The 15,417-nt window shown below is 57.3% G+C and overlaps 1 protein-coding gene across 1 annotated transcript in view; it reads right to left on the reverse strand.

Annotated features, from left to right (window-relative positions):
• Positions 1-2,931: 2,931 nt before the first annotated feature.
• Positions 2,932-15,417, reverse strand: part of CACNA2D4 (calcium voltage-gated channel auxiliary subunit alpha2delta 4) — a 122,149-nt gene continuing 109,663 nt past the window's right edge. Inside the window, exons 30-38 of the mRNA XM_075553391.1 lie at positions 11,232-11,302; positions 10,496-10,571; positions 9,919-9,971; positions 9,618-9,673; positions 9,308-9,328; positions 6,587-6,704; positions 4,175-4,287; positions 3,879-3,961; positions 2,932-3,189 (exon numbers count right to left, since the gene is read on the reverse strand). Of these exons, the coding sequence (XP_075409506.1) occupies positions 3,085-3,189; positions 3,879-3,961; positions 4,175-4,287; positions 6,587-6,704; positions 9,308-9,328; positions 9,618-9,673; positions 9,919-9,971; positions 10,496-10,571; positions 11,232-11,302 (696 nt within the window). The 3' untranslated portion in view covers positions 2,932-3,084. The remainder of the gene's footprint in view (positions 3,190-3,878; positions 3,962-4,174; positions 4,288-6,586; positions 6,705-9,307; positions 9,329-9,617; positions 9,674-9,918; positions 9,972-10,495; positions 10,572-11,231; positions 11,303-15,417) is intronic.

Consider the following 15,417-nt stretch of genomic DNA (forward strand, 5'->3'; position numbering starts at 1 on the left):
GGCCCTGGGGAACCTGACGAAGCAAGGCCGAGAGCTGCACCTGCACTTGCCGAGCTGGGCCTTCTCGTAATTCTGACCCACATAGGGTTGCTACGTTTGCCTGAAAACACTGGACCCCGCACGACAGGATAGAACTGCCCCGGTGGGTTTCCGAGATGGTTAACCCTTCGTGGGAGGAGGAGCTCAGACACTGTTGGTGGTCCCTGAAGACAAGCGTGAGGCCATACCAGAGCAGGGCTGGGGCAAGAGGCTCAGCCAGCCCGCCCTCGCCGCGCTTCCCTGCTCAGAGAGGGCAGCCAGCGAGCTGGAGAAGGGGCTTCTGCCGCTTTCTAGCTCACTTGGTCCAGTGGGCACCTAGACTGTTGCCCGTTATCCCTAGAATTCAAACATGAATACTTACATCCCTGCATCTATGAAACGAAGTTACAGACGGGTCATAAACGTCTCCTTAGTGTTTTTGATAAGCCAGGCAGTTTTAGGTACCATAATGGAAACGCAGTGTTCTTCCGACCGTCTGGAGCCGGTCTCAGACTGATGCAGCGTCCTGATCTGTCCTGTTCTTGCGGATGGCCATCAAGTCTTCCCCTTCACAACATCCGGACGTACAGCAGAAGGGGCTGCTGTCCAATCCTGTGCCATCCTCACCGTCACTGCCGTGTTTGAACCCGTGGCTCCAGCCGCCGAGTCCATCCATCTCGTGACGGGTCACCACTCCTCCTCCTCTTCACTGACCCTCCAAGCAGGATGTCCTCCAGGGACTGGCTCCTCCTGAGAACATGCCCTAAGTACGTAAGAAAATCTTGCTGCTTCTAAGCATGCTGCTTGGACGTCTTTTAAGATGGATTTGTTCATACTCTAGTCCACCGGGTGTTTTTGCCCCATTTTTTTACTTCAAATTAAGATATGTGCATAGGAATTTGTTCATAGTTTTAAAAAAAACTAGTCTGACCCTCCAGCGGGTCTGAGGGACAGTAAAGTGTCCCCCTGTTTAAAATGTTTGAGGACCCCCCGCTCTAGTCAGTAGTCTTCAACACCATAATTCACATGCATCGATCTTTTTTCCCACTGGGGAAATCCACAGAAGACCCGAGCACCCGTCACACGCAGGACTCTGGTACAGCTGGCCCAAGCCATGGGATTCCCAACCACCTCCCACGGGGTAGAAAGTGGCATCTATACTCCAGGGCTAATGCTCTTCCTTGCAGAGCTGGGGGAGGGGGGGATTCATTGAATCCACGGGCATTGTTTCCTGGTGAATGGCAGCGGAGCTGTTAGCATGCTTCTGTTGCTGGTGGGTCAGCCGCGATCTTAAGCTCCGCATCCTCAGTTTCTTCAGCTATAATCTTCTACCTTACAAGATGTCTGTGCCACGTAGAGTGAAGGTAACGTATCACCTACAGTGTAAAGGTTCTTCACAAATGCACTGACTGTATTTACGGCGAGAGGCAGCGGTCCTGTGTGCTGGTGGGAAACTTGGCCAACTTCCACTTTCCGGTGTGGAGGGGAGGAGAGTCTCGAGAGCTTCCGCACAGCACTATGGGGCTTTGAGAGTCTCTGGTTCTGCCCATCTGTTGATCTCATGTGGAGCCCTTGGGAAGCTCTCTGCCCAGGCCACCAGTCTGGGGGAAAAAAAGGGAAGCCCCCCAGGGACCCCCACTCTGCCCGGGAAAGGATTGAGTCAGATATTCCCTTTGAGCAGCCACAGAAATCCCAGGATGGGACTTGGGTTGTTTGGGGGACCTGGGGAGACCCCGCTCCCCACGCCGCTGTGCAGGAATGCCCTTCTACCCTGGGGCCACTCCACCTCCCCTGCACTCAGCATACCTGGTACAGCGCTTGTATGGCTCAGCACTGCTGACCTTAAGACAGGCTTAAAAAAAGTCAGTTTATTGGTGGCTTGTACAACTTACAATCCATCCATCCATTGTGTCAAGCACATTTGTACATTTGTTGCCATCATCATTCTCAAAACATTTTCCTTCTACCAGAGCTCTTGGTATCGGCTCCTCATTTTTCCCTCCTCCTTTCCCTCTCCCTCCCTCATGAACCTTTGATAATTTATAAATTATTTTTTCATATCTTACACTGACTGATGTCTCCCTTCACCCACTGTTCTGTTGCCCGCCCCCCTAGGAAGGGTCCCCTTTCTCCCCCCCACCTTCCTCCTACCCTCCTGGTATCTCTACTCTCAATCTTGGCCCTGAGGGGGTTGTCTGTCCTGGATTCCCTGTTTCCAGCTCTTATCTGTACCAGTGCACATGCTCTGGTCTAGCTGGATTTGTAAGGGAGAATTGGGACATGATAGTGGGGTGGGGAGGGAAGCATTAAAGAACTAGGGGAAAGTTGTATGTTTCAATGGCACTACACTGCACCCTGACTGGCTCGTCTCTTCCTTGTGACCCTTCCCTGAGGGGATGTCCAGTTGTCTACAGATGGGCTTTGGGTCTCTAAGACTGGTTTTTTTCTGAGATCAATGCAAAAGCTAGGGAGTTTTAGACATTCTTTAACCACAATTGTTTGTGTTACGGGAATCCCTGCTGATGTTTTCTAAAAGGATTTCACATCTGCGCCTGTTCTGGGTCTTCCCAGTCCATGCTTCTCTGCCTCATTTGCCCCCAGTGAGCAGCGCTCTGCCGTGGACCTCTCTCAGGAAGCTGTGTCTGGGGCGGAGGGCACGATCTCTGTCAGCTCTCTCTGTAGTTCCTTGGGTTCTCCCGAAGATCACTTGATTCTTTAGGAAGTGCCGAGCCTTCCTCTGACTGGGACTGTCTTTGAGAGTCTAACAAGTTCTCCAGTAGGAGTCCACGTTGAGCTCTTCCTGGGCCTCCTCTTCAGGATGGCAGGATGACCCGAGACCTGGAGCCACCGGCACCAGGCACTCATTGGGAAGTACCTTCTGGGACACGGGACTTGGTTTCTTGTTCTGCTCAGCAATCTCAGGGCGCAGGGACTGTTAGCACAGGTCTGAGATGGGCAGTAGCCGGGGCTGAGGGGTAGGGTGGGGTGAGTTTCATATCTATTACTGACTCTAGAATGAATCGGAAAGGGTCGCCTTGCTGAAGCAGAGGTCCGGCTGGGTGGGTGTCATGGCCGAAGCTGGGCCGGTAGCACGCAGGCACACAGAGGCAGCAGGAGCAGGCGGGGTGAGGCTGCGATGTGAGAGGTGCCGCCACAGTCCTGTGCGTTCTCCTGTGGAGCCCAGAGCCAAGATGAGAGGGCAGCCTTCCTACTGATGGGAAAGCCATCCCAGCCGAGGGCACAGATCCCAGGGAGGGGCCTCTGTGAATGGACTGACGGAACGCAGGGGGAATGGGGAGGTCCAGAACGGAGGAAGCATTACCACTTCCCATAGGCGGAAAGCAGGAGCTGCAGAGGCCTGGCCTCAAGCGTTGGCTTTCTGTGCGCTGGGGACAGCCTCTCAGAATGACCACAGTGAAGCTACCCCACCCCGTCCCTGAGCATCGTAACTGTGACTTATTTGTGGCAGCCAGCACAGCCAAGACTACAGTGTGCCTCAGCGCTGGCTGGCCCATACCTGGTGAGCGCTCGGTGAAGGGTGGCCAGCACTAGCATGCCTCGTGGCCACCGCCTGTGTGCTCAAAGCTAAGGGAGGCGGGAAGGAGGAAAGCCTGGGATGGCTGTGTCCTAAAACACCACGGGCCCAAACCCTGGGGAATGGGACCCTCTAAAAGCACCCTGGGATTCTGGCCGATGGACAGTGTTGCAGCGACGTGGGAGCGAGTCCATGAGGGCAGCACATGCATGTCCCCCAGGCGCTGCCCCGTCCACCTGAGCTCTGCTCCTCTGCGAGTGCGCGGGCAGGCCCGTGCTAGGCCACGCCCGATGGGCAGAGGCTTTGGCCATGAAGAGCCACGCACCTCTGGGTGGAAAGCGTGGCAGGAATCCGGTCGCTGGCGCAGCTTCTGGGAGCGCATCCTGTCACACTGGACAGAGGCGTTATGTGCGGAACTCTCGGTCAAGGTCAACCACTCATGCCCAGAGCAGACCCTGGAGGCTCGGGGCGAGACCAGCTACATGCCTGGCCAGCGGCCAGGGGAGGGGGCTGCGGAACAAACAGCAATGCTCTGTGGGATGGTGGTGGTGCCAGGGCTGAAGATGACATCATCTACCCCCCCACCCACCCCCACCATCTCCTTGGGGACTGGAAGGATATATTTGACTTCTGTGGCCTCCTGCAGGACGGGAGGGAAGATGCTACAATCACACGTGGAGTCTGTCACCAGGAGGAGGAGGTTACTCTTGGGAATCCGTTGCATCATGAACATCCTGCAACGAAAGGGGGCGGGGGGCGGGGGGTGCACGGAACCTCGTAGCCATCTTGGCAGTTAGGGAGAAGGGCTTCTAGGGAGAGAATGCCCGGAAACTTCTAGTGCAGGGCTAGTGTCGGAGTAAGGAACAGAACCACGAGGCAGTCGGGTCAGGGGCAGCTGCAGGAACCATCCTGGGGCCCCACCTCCTAAGGGCTTATTTTACCCACAAGCCTTTGCAGTTGTACTTTCCTATCAGACCGGAGACTGTGAGGAAGTCCAAAGCCAGAGCTTCTGAGGGGGAAAGGAGTTGTTACTCATGGATGTAGGGACAACAGGACCAATGCAAGACCACCCTAAGCAGAGGGGCTTGTGGACATGCTTGCTTTGGGAGAGTGTGGTGGGGAAGATGCAGTACTAAGGCTTGGCCACCAGGTGGCACAGTGCTCCTGCGCACCGCCCGGGAACCCAGAGTTGAGAGCTGGAGTACAGTCTGGAGGCCTGGGGGACTGCAGAGTAGTGACAGTTCAAGTCCATTCCGACTCAAAGGGGCCCTTGAAGACAGTAGAATTAGGCTGTGCATCTTTATGGGAGCCGAAACTCTCATCTTTGGCCTGACCTAGCCCACTGTGCCCCCACACACCCCTGACTATAGGTGTGTGTGCATGCATGAACATTTAACCTTCACTGCTCAATATGAGCTCAGTGTCTCCCCATTTTGCAGATGGGGAAACCGAGGCTAGAGGCAGTTAGGTTCTTTGCTCAAAAGGTTTCACAGCTGGGAAATGGCCGAGCCCGCAGTTGTGAGCAAGACCGCCTACTCTGAGGCCCTACTTGTACGCCAGGTCCTGCCCTTCCAGCTCAGTCCTCACCGAGCGAGAGCCCCATGCAAACCACCTGCCCGGGGTTAAAATCTACCAACACGACCACCCCCCCCCCCCCCAAGGGATTGAAACTGGAGTCTGTCCGAATTGCTACACCAGAGAAGTCCCTTGGAATCTAGGGACTGAAGGATACCTCGGGAAGTCGCTAGTGAGTGGCCTGTGTGGCTGTGCCTAGGGCAGACGGTGGGGCAGGGGCTTCTGTAGAAGCCTGGGCAGAGACACCAGCAGGAGAGGCTGCTCTGTTAGGTCCTCTGCCTAACGGGGCCAGGGTGTGGCAGAGCCCGTTGGATCTAGTGGCTTCTACCCAGGACCCAGGCCGATGGGGCTCCCCATGAATCTAGGAGCCGGGCCCAGGAGTGTGCTGCAGACAGCTGCTGTCTGACCAGACCATGAGGGGAGGTCCAGAGAACAGCCTCAACCCTCATACTTCTCTAAGCAGGACAGCACTGGATTTCCAAAGGACGGTGGACTTGCCCGTTTTCTCATTGCCTCTTGCTTTCGAACATCACCACAGTGGGCTTGTAGCCCACGTGGCCTCTGGCGGGCGAGTGTGTGGCTGCCCCTGCTGGGTGCCCATAGTGCAGTTCTGGAGCTTCGATCTGTCCCCACGCTGAGAGCCTCTGGTACGTCCTGTGCTTGGCTGCCAACGCCAAGGCTGGAGGGTGAAGTGCACCCAGTTGCTTTAGAAGCAGGGTCTGTCCACCCACTTTCCAAAAGTCTACTGTTGGACATGCTGTGTGTGGGGGGCATGGTTCCGTCTCACGCACCACCCACGGGGTCGCTGACCCCAAAGCAATGGGTTTTTCCTCTTAAATCACAACCACAAAGCAATCAAACCTGCTGCCATCGAGTTAAGTCACAGGGACCCCGTGGGACTGAGTAGCCGGCTCCCAGGGTTTCTGAGCCTGTAAACCCGTTCTAATGGGAGCAGCAAGCCTCATCTGTGCCCTTGAACTGCCGACCTTGCTGTTAGCAGCCCAGCACGTGGCCAAGTACACCACGGGGCTTCCTTTTACATCCTCAAGTATTTAAAAAGCCGGGACAAATGAGGCAAACACCAGAGGGGCCCTCAGCAAGGCTGCAGCGCTGTCTTCTCTCTGCCAGACCTGACGTGGTTTGAGGCTTGGGGGCGGGGCGGCCTGTGACAGGGACCAGGCCTCAGAACCACCTTGTCCTGTTTTCCTGATTGCCAGCCCACCAAAGGGCCCGTGCCCCCGGCTGGCCTGACCTCAGACCCTGAGCCTCAGCCTGCTTCCTTCAGTAAGGAAGGAGAAGATCAGCTAGATTCCTGAGAGTCTTGGAAGCGCTGCCTGCTTCCCAGATGCTGCTCCCCTGATGGTTCCGAAGTCCAGAAGTCAGCTTGGGGGGATGGGGGGGTGGGGTGGGGAGAGAGCTGGCCCTTGGGGAGACAGCCAGAACAGCCCAGAGCCTTACTTCTGGCAGGTCCCGCACTCGATGAAGCCATTGGTCTCCCGGACGGCCGTCTGGTGCACAAACACCGGGTACTCCGTATCACATGGCTGCAGCAGGTCCAGTTTCTTGAGCTTGTGGGCTGCGGACAGACAGGGCCACGGCGGGTGTGAGCAAGGGCATGGCAGAGTGTGCCTTAAAAACCACCCCCTGCTGGATCATACTTGCCCACTTACTGAGCTGGGGAAACCCCACTGCTTGGCAGTTCTGGGGTGGGGGGAGCAGGGACAAAGGAGCCCAGGAGAAGTGAGCTGGGATCAAGGGCACCAGTCATGCCCTGGCCCTGGGACGTTGGCAAAGTCACTGCTTCTCCGGGTGGCCTCTGTCCTCTGGCACACCCTCCCTGGTTGACACAATGGCCAGTGTCTAGATGATAAGCCAAGAGCTGGCAGTGTGACCCAGCCAGAGGCCCCTCGGAAGATAGCCCTGGCGATCTGCTGCTGAAAGGCCACAGCTCACAGGCTGGCAGAAACGCGGTCTCTGTCCACGTACATCACACTATGTGTGCACACAGGATGTCCACCCGCATATATCACACTGCATGTATGCACACAGGATGTCCACCCACATATATCACACTGTGCATGTGTGCACACAGGGTGTCCTCCCACATATATCACACTGTGCATGTATGCACACAGGATGTCCACCCACATATATCACTGTGCATGTATGCACACAGGGTGCCCTCCCACATATATCACAATGCATGTATGCACACAGGGTGTCCACCCACATATATCACACTGTGCATGTATGCACACAGGATGTCCACCCACATATATCACTGTGCATGTATGCACACAGGGTGCCCTCCCACATATATCACTGTGCATGTATGCACACAGGGTGCCCTCCCACATATATCACTGTGCATGTATGCACACAGGATGTCCACCCACATATATCACACTGTGCATGTGTGCACACAGGATGTCCACCCACATATATCACACTGTGCATGTATGCACACAGGATGTCCACCCACATATATCACACTGTGCATGTGTGCACACAGGATGTCCACCCACATATATCACACTGTGCATGTATGCACACAGGATGTCCACCCAAATATGTCACACTGTGCATGTGTGCACACAGGATGTCCACCCACATATATCACACTGTGCATGTATGCACACAGGATGTCCACCCAAATATGTCACACTGTGCATGTATGTACACAGGGTGTCCTCCCACAATATCACACTGTGCATGATGTACACGAGGGCGTCAGACTCCCCATGTGGACTCCCGCTCCCCACAGCAGCCAGCATGCTCCATGGAAGCTGGGGGAGGGGCGTCGGCAGAGCACCCCCTCAAAGGCCCTTCCAGCATTGACAGCTGGGGTGTCTGTGGGAGGAGAGGGGTGGTGTACGTGGAGGCCTTAGCCCTCCCCTTCACCGTAGACAGCTAACATTGTCTGAGTCTAATGAAAGCCACGCCCAGACTGCTCACGGGGGGGGGGGGGGGGGGGGGAGGGAGGAGCAGGAGAGCCGTGGCCAGCACTGGGGTGAAGCGTTGGATTCCATTCACACAGGGATAAAACATGGGGGGCGGCCAGCCCACCCAGCTCTGATGCTGAACACCCCAACAATCCCCGTCGTCATAGTCACTGTGGGCGCAGGAGAGTGACCTCCCCAAGGCTTTGGGCCAGCCAGGGGCAGCTCGTTCTGGGAGGATGCTGTGCACTGGCCGGGCTGCTGGCCAGAGGGAGAATTCTGAACAGCCTGGTGGGGATCCTCAGCGTCGACCAAGGAACGAGGAGGAGTCATCTTCAAGGCAGACATGGGGGGCGTGGGGTAGTTTGGGGGCTCCCCCCCACCCTCCTCCCTCTGTGGTGTGGCACATGGTTCCTGATTCCTGTCATTGACACCTGTGACTGTGAATGGCCCCTCAGAACTTTCCTGGGAGGACCGGGGCATGGGGAGTGTGATTTCCAAAAGAAACCTGGGAACGTGGTGGGGAAAGAGCCACAGGAGCGGAGGGTCAGAGGGCAGCTCCGGAGCCAAAGCCTGTGGGCCTGAGCCAGGAGGGGAAGGGAGAGTGTGAAGAACAGACAGGTGGGCATCAGTGAGCAGCGGGTAGGGAGCACCCACGTCACGGGGTGCTCCAGAGCCCAGGGAGGAGGTCGCGTCAAGCATGAGGGTTGAAGGAAACCAGCCGAGGCGAGGCTGCCCTGTGCTCTGGAGCTCCAGGCCCCCCCGGAGTGGGTGTGTATTCACGTCCCTCCAATGAGGGAGTGGCTCGCACTCTCCTGGGGCTGGGGCCACCACTGGCCCGATGGAAGATTCTGCTTTGATAGGTGACCATGTTGCTGCCTTTCAGGCTCTCTGCCCTCACTCAAGGCCATTGGAGGGCCTGTCCAGAGACCTTCCTGGTGACCAGCCCTCTAATGGGACTGCAGAGGGCTCTCGGGACATCCGGCTGGAGGTGGGCCTGGGCCTTCTCTGAGAGGTGACCTGGCCTCCCCTACCCTGAGTTACACATCACCCTGTTCCTCGTGGAATCGGGATGCTGTCTGTAGACAGAGACGGTGGACAGAGTTTATTTCCCCTGGGGTGGAGCTTTCCAGTGCTCCGAGTCAGGGTCCCAGGACAGAGAGAGGACAGGCCCCGCAGCTCCCACTCTGCCTGCAACCCACCCGAGGTCAACCAGGGTCCCCCAGTGAATGTGACTTACCGTGATGGAGCACGCCTTTGGCTGCCCAGGAAATGGGGCCCAGCCCGGTGGACACGGCACAGACAAGGCATGATGTCACATGAGGTAGGGACGTCGCACAGGATGGATGACGTCACATAGATCCGTGATGGCCCAGGATGACATGACATCACACAGAGAGATGCGGGGGCCAGGCACGAGAAGAAGGGGATGAGAGCCGCCCGGGCAGGAGACAATAGGTACCAGGAGCCTCTCTCCAGAGTCCCCCGTCACCCACTCTGACTGCAGACCACAGAACAACGGAGCCCACCCGTCCTGGGGGCATACTCACCTGCGGCCCCACTATCCCCAAGCCAGCTGCCCCAGGCACTCCACTCCACCAGGAACCTGTGAGACGCAGATGGGCCTCAGAGACCTGCGTGGCCCCTGCCCCCACGGGACTCCCCATACACACTGGGGCACCAGGGCTCCTAGATGGCAGAGCAGAGGGAGGAGAGACCCTGACCTCCTCCTTGGGCCTTGGTACCATGTATGGTATCCGGGACCTCAGACGGCAGCCTCAGAAACCACACCTGTCTGCACGCAGTTCTCCAGCCCGCCTAGGTCCCCCCACCTCAGAGCCCCCCACTCACAGCAAGAGCTCATTCAGCAGCAACCTGGTAGCAGTCAGGAAGGCAGAGATTGGCTGTAAGGGACAGCGGACACACCATTAACATGCAGGCCCAAGCGCCTTCCCAGGACACCATGCAAAACACAGAGACTGGCACCAGCTGCGGCGGGTGGGTGGCTTAGCAGCCCTTCCTGCTCCCCCCACCCCTTGCCAGCCCCCTGCAGTTCAGACAACGGAGGTTGGACAGTGTCCAGCAACACCACAGGCAGCCCCCCATCCTGATGAGGCACGTCTAGGGCTGCAGTGGCCAAGGCTCCTAAGTCAGGGGGTGCGGCCATGCATGGCCACAAAGGGCCAACGCCTTATTCTCTCGGCCAGAGGAACTGGTAGTTCCCAAAGCCGAGTTCGACAGGGCCACGTGGGTGGAGGGCAGAAGTTGGTCAGGTCCCAGGCCAGACCAGACCGTCTGCACTGGGTGAGAATAAGAACCACCGAGGCGGGCAGTGCCGGCTGGACTCAGACGCCATGGTGACCTCTGTTGAGAGGACAGGGCGGTGAACTCCCCGTCCTGTGGAAGGATGGCCCCGGGTGACACTCACGCTGGTCAGGGGCTGAGCCGAGCTCTGGTGGTGACCCGGGAGCTTGCACATGGCCTGGTAGTCGTACATGGTCACTCTGGAAATCAGACATGGGATATGTGAGTCCGAGGCCTTGGGACGCGGGCCAGCAGGGCCTCCACTCATCAAGATTGGTGAGGGTTCGTGAGTGGGCGAGCACGGTCAGGGGCAGCTTGGGCTGCAAGCTGCGTTTCTGTGTTTCAAGTGGCCCGAGAAAGTGAATGGGTAGCCAGTGGCTGACTTTAAAAACTGACAAATGTTTTACCGGGGGGCGGGGGAGGGGGGGCTCCTAGAGCTCTTATCGCAGTCCATCCATCCATCGTATCAAGCACATTTGTACATATGTTGCCATCAGAATTTTCAAAACATTTTCTTTCTACTTGAACCCTTGGTATCAGCTTCCCCTCCCCCTCCCCCGGGGAACCCTCGATAAATGATTGCTATTTTCATATCTTACACAGGCTGCTGGGCTGGATGGTGCCCCCTCCAGCGGAGGCTCAGCTGGGGGAGGGGAGCCCCACCTGCCCCTCCCCTCCTCACAGTTGGTTCTGGATGTCAGAAAGGTTATTTTAGGGGCTCTTTGGGAGTGCTCACTGTGGCGGCTTGAGGTCCGGATCCTGACGTCTGTCTGGACAATTTAGCATCACATCTTGTCTTGGCTGTGTCTACTTAGACTGCGGGGGATGGGTGGGGGTGGGGGGGTCCCCATCTCACTTACTGGCTGAACACCCCCATGCTGAGCAGTTGGGTCATGAAGGCACCATCGACCTCCCCCAGAAATCTTCCCGTCTGTGAGGGAGGAAGAAAGAGGGCGAGAGAAAGAGGGTGGTGAGTGGTGGGTGGGGAGATGAAGTCATTTAAAGCTACCAGCCCAGACTGGGCTTGCTCTGCGTCCAGACTCCCCACCGGGCCCCCTCCTTTGGGTGCCCATCAGCACCACGGCACCATCTATCCATCACCGATCCCTCTCGCCCAGGGCCTCCCCTTCTTCATTGCCCCTCCACTCTACCAAGCAGGAGGTGCTTCTGCAGGGCCTGGCTGCTCCTGCCCACCGAGCCTGGGGCTTTGTAACCATGCTGCCACCCCTCAGTTGGTTATGAAGGAACCGTGGGGGCCCAGTGGTTACGGGCTCCACTGGAGGTCCTTAACCCCGGGGGTTCCATGGAAGGAAGGCCCAGCAGTCTGGGAGGAAGCCTGTGGGCGACCTCGTGGCCCATGCTCATGGTGAGTCTGAATCAACCGGACAGCCCCTCCCAGCCACCATAAGCCGTGCACTGAGCCCCAAGTTGCCCAGTGGGCTTGTTTGTGATGAGGCGGCAGCCCTTCCTCTCTCAGTCGGAGTCACCAGCGGTAAGTCAGGCTCAGGAAACTTGGGCTGTTAGATACGAATGGGCTTCTAAAAGTTGGTGGCAAAACTCCGCTACTTTTCCAGTCAGTTTTCCCACGGACTCTGAGGTCCCAGCCTGGGTTCCATGCAAGTCTTTGGGTGTGTTTGTTCTGGGTCAGATGTATTTCTTTCTGTGAGTCCTGGCCAACAAGGGTTCAAAAATAGTGCCCTTCCCAAACTCGGGTGTTCTGACTCGACTTGGAGAGGAATTCTGGGTGCCTCTAAGTTTCCCTTCCACACCTCCCACTTCCATGAATTAGCCACTCGCCTTTCTGATTCCATGGGCACTGGCGTCCTTAGACCCTCGCCCACCCTCGGGGGCCGCCCTGGCCTAGCAGCTCCCCTCCTGGGCAGCTGCTGCCAGAATCGTGGGCTCTTCTCACACACAGCTGTGAGGAAGGGCGCAGGGAGCCTGGCCTGCTTCCCGCCCGGGGACACTTCTCCAGCTCCTGGGCCTGCCTGGGGCACCACCCCCTCAGGCCTCTAGTGGGGAGAACATGCCAAAGGTATAGCAGGTTAGGTTGCGGGAGAGGGATGGCTCAGAGGAAGAAACCAGACGGGGCTGGGGTGTGAGGGGGGCGTTGCCAGTGGATACGAGAACCCGTGTAATCTCTGTGGAGACCCCGTGTAATCATCTCTGTGGAAACCAGGTCTGATGGACCCCTCAGAATAACGAAAGAGCTTATGTGACGAAATAAACGCACGTCTGCTGCAAGGACTGGGGGTCCCTTTAAGGAAACCTGCTTGGGGGGTGCCTGATGAACCCCTACTTCTTACGGGAGTGGAGACTGATCCCAGACGGGGGTCCATCAGGAGGCTGGGCTTTTAAGCAGCTGATAGCAATCAGAGAAATGGGAAGAATAAGAATTATATTTATATTTGGAGGAGGGGATGGTGATGCCTTGGGGGTGGGGCTGCCCCAGGAAAGCCACTAAGATTGGACTTGTATAAATAGAGGGCCAAAAACATGGGGGGTGGGAATCCCCAAACAAAAGACCACAATTCGCTGCCTTTGAGTTGATTCGAACTCTTAGTAGAACTGCCCTGTGGGTTTCTGGGACGGGAACTCTTGATGGGAAATCCCCCTGGGCCACGCCTTGGAACCAGGGGTTAACTCAGGAAATGCCACTCCACAAACAGAGCTGGGCAGGGATCAAGGCCTGACATCCTACAACGTGTTTTGGAAAGAGCTCTTTGTCAGGATGCCACTGCTCTAAAATGTATGACAAAAAATCGTCATCAGTCACTGGCAGGTTAATGACAGATGCAAACGGAAAAGGGATCCGAGGTGGTGGCAACAGAGGCCTTCGGACTGGGTGGAGGCTCCGCTTTCTCTTTGCCTGGACCGGCCTGGCTGCCCCAAAGGGCTGGTTGTTAGCGCCTCTGATATGCAACACACTCACTCACGACATGAGAACATTGAACCAACTGGTCTTAGGCCAAGAACTTGCAAACCAGCTTGGAGAGACAGACAGCAGCCCGGTGACACCCCCTTGCACAGAGCACAGCCTGACATGGCAGGCACCTCCCATGGAGGTGTAAGCAAGCAGGGCCCACTTGTTCTGAAAGGCAGGCCAGGGGAGGACGCAGAGAGGCAGAGGCACCCAGAGCATTCCAGGGAGAAAACCGCAGGTGGGGAAGCAGAGGCACAGGGACTACTCTTCACGATGCAGCCTTAAAGCACCTTCCCCGAAGTCCCTGAACCCCTGCAGCTCACCTGCTCCCTCTCAGCTGGAGACTGCCTGCCTTGCGCTACTGGTGTCAGCAATGTGCGCACCCACGCGTCCCTATCATCAGATGACGACCCAAGAGTGCAGACATCCATCTCCCCACCCCCATCGCCCTCGGGAGCCTCCTCCAGGCCACAGTCCAGGGCAGGGTGTTTGCTGAAGGTCTGAGGGAGGGAGGGAGGGAGGAAGGGAGGGGGAGAGGGAATGGAGGCCCACTGCTGGGAGGCAGTCATCTGATCTGATGGACACTATGCCTCCAACCTGCCCTTTCACTTTCCTATGAGGTTAGAGGTTCATCCACCTACACCTTGGTCCTGAAGAGAGGGGTCCCCGGGGGGCAGACAGGTGTGTCTCGGACAGTGGGGATGCATCCTCTCAGGAAAATTGCTTTTCCAGCACACGCCGCTCTGGCAGAGCATATGCAGTTTTCCATCTTCAGTAAGGCGATCCTGACCTTCATGAGGGGAGCATGTATTTAGAGTCCCTGAAAAGGGTTAATCGGAGAGGCTGTAAACCAGAAGGTTGGAGGATCGACTCCACCCAGAGGCGCACTGGAAGGAAGATCCTGTGAAACCCTGTGGGGCACACATACTATATTATATATGCAAAGTCGAGGGGGGCGTTTCACACCAGAAGAAACTTACTTTGATGGTTACCAGGGGCGGGAGGGGACGCCACAGGCTAAGTGGTGACAGGTGTTAACTTGGGGACAGGGGAAGACAACATACCACCAGAGGGAGGAGGGCAAACAACGATGGAGGCACTGGGCGGTCTGCAGGAGCGAAAGACAACAGAGGCAAATACTGTTATAGACACACGCCTGCAACCGTGGGGACCTGCGAGCCGCTGTTTAGATAGACACGCAGACTGAACCGGTGGTGGAGGGAGGAGGGGGGCAGATCCGGGAAGACATAAAGGCTGGACAGAGGATAGCTGCAGACAGCTGTCTGCATCCCCATAGAGGTCCAGCTATGAACACTTCATAGACACAGCAGAACCAGAGGGAAGGGGCTGCTGGGCCGGGGGTGGGGGGGAAGACCACAGTCTGGAGTCAGTTCACAAAGGCTCCACGCGGGGAGGTGGGGGGACACCTGGGGTCTTAACTGCTCAGGAGCAGTCTCTCGCCATCCAGAGGAACAATGTGAGGCAGCTCGACAGGAAGACGCCCGCAGAGACGCCGAGCTCCACTGGGCCTGGGTGGCAGAGCTGCACGGTGGGCACCGCCACTTCCCCCACGGCCACCTGCTCTGAAAGGATCACAGGGCAGTCTCGGCTGGAATGGGGGAGGGAAATGCAACAGGAGCCTCAACACCACCAGCGAGGCCACACGCTTACTGGTCGGAGAGAGACCAGGGCCCCTTACCCTTCCGTCTGGGGCGGACCGCAGCCCTGTGGCAGAACCAGCCACCACAAGGATGAAAAGCGCCCAAGGACAGTGTGCGCCCAAGGACCAAGCCCAGCCGCGTTTGGAGAGGAAACAGGCGCCCCAGGGAGAAGTGGGGAAGGGATGTTGAGCGCGGTGTGGGGATGGCGGTAGGCGGGTTGGCACAAACGGGGTCCGCGCCGCTGCAGGAGAAACTGATGCTGTGCCCTCTAGACCTCACCCGACTCGCAGTAAACACATTTAAGAGCCCCGTGGGACACGTGTCTGCTCCGACACACGCGGGGATGCCCACGTTGGAATCTGCTCAAGAGCTACCGGTTGCTTAGCTGTGCTCAACTACATTTCCCAGCCTCCCTTGCAGCTAGGGCAGGCCAGTAAAAAACTAAGCAAAGGCTAGATCCAT

Source organism: Tenrec ecaudatus, chromosome 6 (assembly GCF_050624435.1).
Source record: "Tenrec ecaudatus isolate mTenEca1 chromosome 6, mTenEca1.hap1, whole genome shotgun sequence".
Classification (NCBI taxonomy): domain Eukaryota; kingdom Metazoa; phylum Chordata; class Mammalia; order Afrosoricida; family Tenrecidae; genus Tenrec; species Tenrec ecaudatus.